This window comes from Myotis davidii, unplaced genomic scaffold (genome assembly GCF_000327345.1).
Source record: "Myotis davidii unplaced genomic scaffold, ASM32734v1 scaffold273, whole genome shotgun sequence".
In the NCBI taxonomy this organism is placed as follows: domain Eukaryota; kingdom Metazoa; phylum Chordata; class Mammalia; order Chiroptera; family Vespertilionidae; genus Myotis; species Myotis davidii.
This window is the reverse complement of record NW_006286263.1, coordinates 2,163,078-2,172,132: the sequence shown is the minus strand read 5'-3', so window position 1 is coordinate 2,172,132 and position 9,055 is coordinate 2,163,078. Positions and strand designations below refer to the sequence as shown.

Genomic DNA, 9,055 nt, shown 5'->3' with positions numbered 1-9,055 from the left:
CTCCTTTTTTAATTTTTTTTTTCTTCTGAGCCAGCTTTAGCTTTGAGGCTGGGCTCCAGCTCTTAGGCCTCTACTGCTGAAAGAAGGTTTTTGGTTTGTTTACCTTCTGTATTTGAAACAATGTTGCGATCCTGCTGGTTGAAGTCTGACAGGCTGAAACAGGTTTCTGGGTGTTTTTTTTTTTTTAACTTCTATGTTTGTAACATAGTTGCTTAGAGTTGCAACTCTGAGGCCAGCAGCCCCAGTCAGGGAACGTTGGAGTCCTCCGTCACTGAAGCAAGCAAGCCTCATGTTAGTTTCAAGCTGCCTGACTGCCGGCCACCATCTTGGCTGGAAGTTAATTTGAATATCACCGGGATTAGCCAATGTGAAGGGTAGTGGTCATATGCTAATTATCATGTTTCTCTTTTATTAGATAGGATACTTCTTTCCCCCTCTCTCCTCTCTACAGACAATTAGGCTGCTTGTTGTTGTTCCACATCTCACTGATACTCTTCATTCTGTCATTTTGTTTCTCTTAGTTTTTTTCCTTTGAATGGTTTCTGTTCCTCAACAGGAATTAATTGATCTCTTCTTTGGAATTGTCTACTGTGCTTTATTTAATGTATCCATTGTATTACTGTTTCACATATTTAAAATTTTTATTTTGTACCTTTTTATATCTTTCATGTGAACATGTGGAATGTAGTTATGTTATCCATGTTAATGTTATTTTCTTTAATTTTAATATTTGTGTCATTTCTTGATCAGTTTTGATTGATTTAGTCATTTTAAGGGTCATATCTCCCTGCTTCTTTATATGCCAAGTAGTTTTTGATTGGTTGCCAGATATTATGAAGGTTACTTTTTTGAGTGCTGAGGATTTTTTGTTGTTAAAAATGTTTTTAGCTTTTTCCTTGGATGTAGATAATTTATTTAGGAATAGTTTGCTATCAGACTTGCTTTTTAAAATTGGTTAGATGGAGCCAGAACCAGGTTTACTCTGGGACTAGTAGTTTCCCACTACTGAGGCAAGACCCATGTTAATGCTCTGCCCAACACTCTGTGAATAACATGTTTCCAGAGAGGCTGTTGAGGATACACATGACAAGTGGGTGAGGAGTGCTAGTCCCTAATCCTTTAGAATGGGCCTTTCTGTGGCCTTGGATAGTTTTTCACATGCATGTACTGATCCATTCTCTTGCTGATTATGCTAGGGAACCCTCTGAGGAGATCTGGGGTTCTTGCTCTGTGCAATCATATCCTTTCTGATACATTCAGGATCAATATTAGCCCTGAGATTCATAAAGGGAAGTCACATTTCATGTAAATATGTCATGTTTACCTATTGTTGGCCTGCATGACTGTGGTTAAGTCACACAGACATCCTCCAATTGAAGGTGATTTAGAAATGCCCTCAGCTTCCCAGGACAGCTATGGATTAAGAGACCCTTTCTAATCTGAAACTGGACTAGTTCCCTGAATATGTGTAGTGAAGTAAATTGCATCTATGTGATAAACATGTATATTTATCATGTTTGACCATAAATGGAAATTTAATGCTTAATATACAACCCTCCCAGATTTGTACTCAGAGTAACCTTACAAGTCATGAATGACCATTCATTTCTAATATATTATCATATTATATCTGTCCAGCATCCACTTACTCTGGTGCTATTTTTAATCTTGTACTATAATACTATAAATACTAGTGGCCTAGTGCACAAAATTTGTGCTCTGGTAGGGTCTGTATGGCCTCCAGCCAGGTAGTTCCTCCCTTCCCCCAGCCGCCTGCCACCACTGCCATGCTGCAAGCTGGGGCCTCCCTCCCCAGGGCTTCCCTCCCTTCCCCTGGCTGGTCCCACCCCCAGTCAAACTCCCAGATGAACTCACGGTCGAGGAGACAATGCATAGTACACTTGTATTATATAGGATTTGTTTTGCATTTTTTAAATAGCAAATTGATGCTAACCACTATATTTTATTTAATGTTTTAGAAACACTCTGTTTTAGAGAAAAAAATGGCGTATCATTTACCAAAAAAGCAAGAAAATGGCTTCAAAAGAAAAGAGATGGGAAAAAATCTATCTGATGACAAAGGACAAGATGGAACACAGTGTAAATGCAAGAACATTAAAAATGATGTGGTTCTGTAGAAAGCACTCTTCTATGTATTTAAATTAAAATTCTTTTGTAAAACTTTGCTTACTCTTGCTCTACTTGCTTTGTAGCAGGCACAGTTCTAGGCATTTCCCTATTATAGTTCAAGTGAAAAGTAGACATATATGTTAAAAAAGAAACCAAATAATCTTACCAAATGATTCTCTGACAAGTTTTCCTATACTGCAGTTCTATCTAATTTCCCTATACCTAAACGAGTATGTTGCTACTGAAATTTGAAAAAGTTGCATGTAAGAGAATGGTTATTATATACCAATACTAGAGGCCTGGTACACAAAATTCGTGCCGGGGGGGGGGGGGTCTCTCAGCCCAACCTGCACCCTCTCCAATATGGGACCCCTTGAGGGATATCCGACTGCCCATTTAAGCCCAATCCTCTGCAGGCCTGGTTGCCCCCAACTGCTCTTCCCTGCAGGCCTGGTCACCCCTAACTGCCCTCCACTGCAGGCCTGATTGTCCCCAACTGCCCTCCCCTGCAGGCGTGGTTCCCCATCTACTCTCCTCCCCTGCAGGCCTGATCGCCCCCAACTGCCCCCTCCTGCAGGCCATCTTGTGACCACATGGGGGTGGCCATCTTGTGTGTTGGAGTGATGGTCAATTTGCATATTACCTCTTTATTAGATAGGATAGTTTTCTTATATGTTGCCAGCCAGAAAGAATAATAGACAATACCAAAGAAAAACAAAGGGAAGAAGGAAGGGAGGAGTTAGAGAAGGAAGGAAAATAAGAAAGAATTGAAGGGAAAAAAGAAGGAAATAAAGTTTAAAGGAGAAATATTAGGTCTCGACTTTTCTATGCTTGATCTCTACCAGCTGTCTTTTATTTATAACATTATAAAAATACTAGAGGCCCAGTGCATGAATTCATGCATGGGTGGGGTCTGGCTGGCTCACCCTGATGGGGCTTATCTGGCCAGGCCCTTGGGAGGGAGGGGCCATGGGCGTTTGATGGCTGGCCCTACCCATGATTCAGGTGTTGGGGCCGATTGGGGGCTTGGTATGCCGAGTAGGGGTTGCAATTAGGGCCTGGATCAGGCTGGTTGGCTGCCACAGTGCATGTCATAGCCACTGTTTGTCCTGGTTGTTCTGCCTTTCCGGTCTCTGGGCTTTTATAGATATACTAGAGGCCTGGTGCACAAAAATTTGTGCACTCAGTGGGGGGTTCCCCTCAGCCAGGCCTGTGCCCTCTCACAGTCTGGGACCCCTCGGATGATGACCACCTGCTGGCTTAGGCCTGCTCCCGGAGGATTGGGCCTAAGCTGGCAATCAGACATTCCTCTGGCAGCCCGGCAGCCCTCGGGGGTTTGCCCTGAAGGGTGTCCTGGATCAGGGTGGGGGTCCTGCTTGGGTGACTGGGCAGCCTGGGTGAGGGGATGATGGCTGTTTGCAACTGGTCACACCCCCTTCAGGGTGGGGGTCCCCACTGGAGTGCCTGGCCCACCTGGAAGAGGGGATGATGGCTGTTTGCAGCTGGTCACACCCCCTTCATGGTGGGGGCCCCCACTGGGGTGCCTGGCCAGTCTGGGTAAGGGGCTGAGGGCCATTTTCAGGCTGGCGGGCAACTGAAGCTCCCAGACTCTCCTTTTTTTCTTTTTTTTTTTTTCCTGGGATTTATTTACCTTCTATACCTGAAACTTTGTTTTCTTCAGTGGAACCTCCTGCTTGCTCCAGCTCCGTGGCCATGGCCGGCTGAAAGCAGGTATCTGGGGTTTATTTATCTTCTATAATTCAAACTTTGTTGCTTTCAGTGGAGCTCAGAGCTGGCCACGGCAGTTGGGAAGCATGGCTTCCTCCATCACTGGAGCAACCAAGCCTCCTGCTTGCTCCAGTTCCATGGCTGCCGGCCTCCATCTTGGTTGGGTTAATTTGCATATAGTCGCTCTGATTGGCTGGTGGGCATGGCTTAAGGCATAGCGAAGGTATTGTCAATTTGCATGTTTGTCTTTTATTAGATATATATAGACAGGGTACTTTATAAAATCAATTTAATTAATAATATTAATTAAACTTTCATAGCCAGAATGCAAAAACTGTAGACCTGTTTTAATTATCTGTTACTCTGTAATATCAGGAAAACGTGATCAGCTTCCATTCAGTTATCCTCAAAGCATCTATCCATCCTATCTTGCCCCACTAGTCCTGTTTCTAGGTGAGAGTCTACTTATGTCACTCCAGTAAATTATTAACTAGTCTCTACTGGCTCTTAATTTAACCTATTTCAAACCCATTTTTAAAACTGCTGCTTAATGATACTGTAAATTGTCTTCTGATTGTTTCTTTTCCTGGCCCCAAAATGTAAAGATCCTCATTACCTCTCAGATGAAGCTCAGACTTCTTATGCAACTAACCATTCATCACATTCATCACTGTCTAGAGTCCACACCAAATCTAACTTTTTACTTTATTGCACATATCTCCTTGAAGAAGGCAGCTATGATCTAAGCCAGGGGTCCTCAAACTATGGCCCGCAGGCCACATGCGGCCTGCCAAAAACATTTATCTGGCCTGCTGGGTGTTTTTGCCGCTGCTGCCTGTTCCTTAGCAGCCAACTCATCCCAGGCCCGCAGTGCGCATGTGTGGAATGTGCGTTGCACTCTCCAACTCCCTTCCTTCTCTCTGTCTCTCAACTCCTCCTCTCAGTCTCGGGTGTGATCAGATGAGCCATGAGCTTGCCTGTGCAGAGCCTGCTGCTGCCTGAGGACCAAGGTAAGAACAAGTTAGGATTTTTTTGTTTTTTTGAAGTTAGGAGGTCTATTTTTTAATTTTTATTTTGCAGTTAGTAGGGCCTTTTTTTTTTGAAGTTAGGAGAGCCTTTTTTTTTTTTTGAAGTTTTGTTTTTTTACTTCAAAATAAGATATGTGCAGTGTGCATAAGAATTTGTACATAGGTTTTTTTTAAACTATAGTCTGGCCCTCCAGCGGTCTGAGGGACAGTGAACTGACCCCCTGTTTAAAAAGTTTGAGGACCCCTGTTCTAAGCGATACATACATAGACTCTTGAGCCAAACCACTGAAGTCCAAGTGCTGCTTTACCATTTTCTAACCAGGTAAATAGTTTGGACAAATAACCTCTCTAAGCCACAGTTCCATCATTTGAAAACAAAGGTAATACTCCTAAATAATTCCTATAAAATATTTAAACATTCTAGCCCATAGTAAGCACTCTATTTCATTGTCCAATCAAATGTGACTACTGACCATTCCTAAAACACAATTTCCCTTTCATACTTCTGTACCCCTTTCATCCAATTTTCTCAGCCTGGACTGATGTGCTCACTGAGCATCTGTCCACATTCTACAATCCTTTAAACTCCACTGTAAATGAAACTCCATGAACTCTTACATAAGTGTAACTAAAACATCCCTCTTCTTTGAATCCTTATAGTGCTTGTGTCATTGTTTTTTTATTTTTGATATATTCAAAGCCCACTGTTCTTTTTATTTATTCATTTATTTATTTTGAATTGATCCTAAGAGAGGAAGGAAGGGAGAAAGAGAGAAACATTGATATGAGAGAGAAACATTGATCAGTTGCCTCCCATACGTGCCCCAATGGGGATTGAACCCACAACCTAGGTATGTGTGCTGACCAGCCATCAAATCTGCCTCCGTTTGGTGTACAGAATAACACTCTAACCAACCAAACCACACTGGCCAGGGCTACTTTGTGTCATTCTTGATACACTAATTATATACTTCCAACTGTCTTAATCACCCATAATATTGTAACCTTTGTGTTTCTCAGGGCACCTGATTCCATATGTAGATATGTAAGTATAGACCAATGATGTATTTGCTGAATGAACTAATCCATCTATCAGCTCATTGAGACGACACAATGTCATGCCTCAGAAATCACTTCAGTAACTACATGCATTTCTTACCCTTCAACTGTTAACTTTCTCATTAAATAGCAAAAACAGTTTCAAGTAGACATTTTAAACACTTGTTACTTCAAATCCCCCTCTTTTGAAGATGTGGAATATAAATAATTTATATTATCGAGGTGAAAGAGAATAAGAATACTTGTTTCACAGATGAAATGAAATCCTACCTCTGTGGTAATGTTGTTATCTTCCACAAAGTAGGCCGCTTCCAGAGGGACAGGGAGAGAATGGACAAGGATGGGTCTCTCGAGGGAATCTGCTCCAGTGGGGAGACAGATGGCTCTCACATTTTATATCTCTAACAAAAACCCATTGAGCACACCTGTTGAGAGGGTCCTTTGCCCCCTAAAGGTTTAGGAACAGGAACTAAAATCAGCTCTATCACGAACAAGGAACATGGATGGTGTCTTATGCCCGGCTGTGGGCACACCTAAGAACTGCAATGGTCACTGTGGGCTGGTGCATCTCCAGCCAGTATGTTGGTGTGCATCCCCACAAAGAGGAAATTACATTTTCCAGTTGAGCTGGGTGTAACCTTTCCTCTCTGCCAGAAGAAAATTCTACCCCCATTTAACTTGAGGGATACTATTTCAATAGTTATTGTCTTTCTTCCAATTTCACATCTTTCCATCTTCCCCAATACTTCCCCCGCAGTCTCACATGTAAATTAACATATGAAATAGATGTCACATATTCGATGAAACTTTGTACATGTTTGGCTAAGCCTAGTGAAAAAGACACTAAAAGTATCATAGATTGAATTGGGGAAAAAAAGTATATTACCTGATAAACTGTTGCAGCTGAAATTTCTAGACATAATAGACATTGAGCTGTCGATCTAGAACAATGCCTTTAAATTCATGTAGCATTAGTGTGAGTTCTCAGGTTGTTGACTCTTTGTGTTGTGCTACAACTGAAGTTGGCTAAGTTTTCATGTGAAGAGCTAGATAGTAAACACCACAGGATTGCACGGCATATGGTCTCTGTCAAAACTATTCCATTGTGCCTTCTATTTCATTGTAGCACAGTGAAGCTGTAAACAAAATAAGAACAGATGCATGTGGCTGTGATTCAATGAAAATTTATTCATGAACAGTGAAATTCAAACTTTAATTTCTACATCACAAAATATTATTTGTTTTCTTTTTTCATGATTAAAAAACTATAAAACGATTCCTATAGTTTTGAAGGCTGGTCAAAAATAGATGGCAGGCCAGATTTATGCCATGGGTGGTAGTTTGCGGCCCCTGTACTATTTAAATTTTGGACCCATAAATTAGTTGAATATGATAACTATATTCTGTTGTAGTGTATAGATGTCAAATTATATTCAGTTCATTGTTTTCATTGATTTTCTGCCTGCTAAATCTGCCCATTTATAATAGAGGGGTACTGAGGTCTCTAATTATGATAGTAAATTTGTCTATTTTTCTTTGTAGTTTTTTTTTTTGCCTCATGTAGTTTGTCACTCTGTTACTGGGTGTCTATGTTAAGGATTGTTATATTTTCTCGAAGAATTGGCTGCTTTATCATTATGTAATGCCCTTCAGTATTCCTGATATCTTCCCTTGCTTTGAGGTTTGTTTTATCTAAAATGAATACAGCTACTCCTGCTTTCTTTTGGTTAATGTTAGGTTAATATGTGTTTTCTATCACTTTACCCTAATCTATATGTCTTTATAAAATGTAGTTTCTTATAAACAACATTTAGTTGAGTTTCTTTTGAGCCAGGCTGGCAATTTGTCTTCTAGTTGGTGCATTTAGACCATTGATGTTCAAAGTTATTACTAACCATAAAGGAAATTAAAGATAAATACCACTAATCTTCCAAAACTTTATAGATCATTTTAATGTCAGAACCTTTACTGGCAAAACAAAACAAAACTGGTGCAAATATTCCCAAATTATAAATTAAATAGATCATATGAAGTTCTTAAAATGAACACTAAATTATAAATTTTCCAATATCACAAAGAAATATTGTTCTTTCAATTCAACATTTCAATGCTGTAGCACTTAAAAGATTGCTATGGAGAAACCAAGATGGTGGCATAGGTAAACACCAAAGATTGCTGCCTCACACAACCACTTCGAAAATACAACTAAAAGACGGAACGGGCATCATCCAGAACCACAGGAAGGCTGGCTAAGTGGAAATACTAAAACTAGAAGGAAAGAGAAAAGCATACCGAGACTCAGAGGAGCTGTGGTGTGGAAGTTAAGTGCATAAGTACGGAGGCGGATGCAGAAAGGGCTGGCGGCTGAGGACACGGCTTTTTCAATCGAGAGGGAGACTCAAACTCCCTACTGCTCTGAACTCCAGTTCTGGGCGAATCTCTGGGGACCCTGACTGACACGGGGAAAGGCTAGACTGTCTGGCATCGTTCGCGTCTCGAGGGCAGCTTTCTCTCAGAGGTGGTTGCAGTGATTACCTGGACACTGAGACTCAGGGCCTCTTAAGGAAGGACTGACGATCAGCCATAGCTGTATGCTCCACCCTATTGATCCCCTGGGATCCTAGTGATTACCGAGGGACACTGAGACTCAGGGCCTCTTAGGGAAGGACTGATGATCAGCCATAGCTGTTTGCTCCGCCCTATTGATCCCCTGGGACCCCGCCCCACCCAAGCTGTGCACAGAGGCTTTTGCAAGATGAAAATTACCTAACAAACTTGCAGCTGGCCCAAGGCCCCAGGGCAACTTGCATTCCTTCACAGCTGAGTTCTGGCTAAATAGCCTCGGGCAAAGGCTAGATTGCACCTCCTGAAAGATCCAGGAGCCAATATACCCGGTGGTCAGAGTGACTCAGTGAGCACCAAACCCCACTGAGGCAAGTCTTGCCCCAGAGGGATGTCTCCAGCACAGAAGTTCTCCCACTGCAGACACAGCTGATTCTCACAGCCAATTGGTCAATTCCTCCCAGTGATACCTACAACAGTCAAGGCTTAACTACAGCAAGACTGTGCACAAAGCCCAAAAGGGGTGCACTAAGAGTGTCCACCTCTGG

The 9,055-nt window shown here is 41.8% G+C and overlaps 1 protein-coding gene across 1 annotated transcript in view; it reads left to right on the top strand.

Annotated features, from left to right (window-relative positions):
• Positions 1–2,185, top strand: part of LOC102765176 (fibrous sheath-interacting protein 2-like) — a 91,224-nt gene extending 89,039 nt beyond the window's left edge. The window contains exon 8 of the mRNA XM_015560040.1: positions 1,980–2,185. Coding sequence (XP_015415526.1) covers positions 1,980–2,138 — 159 coding nt within the window. The 3' untranslated portion in view covers positions 2,139–2,185. The remainder of the gene's footprint in view (positions 1–1,979) is intronic.
• Positions 2,186–9,055: the final 6,870 nt, after the last annotated feature.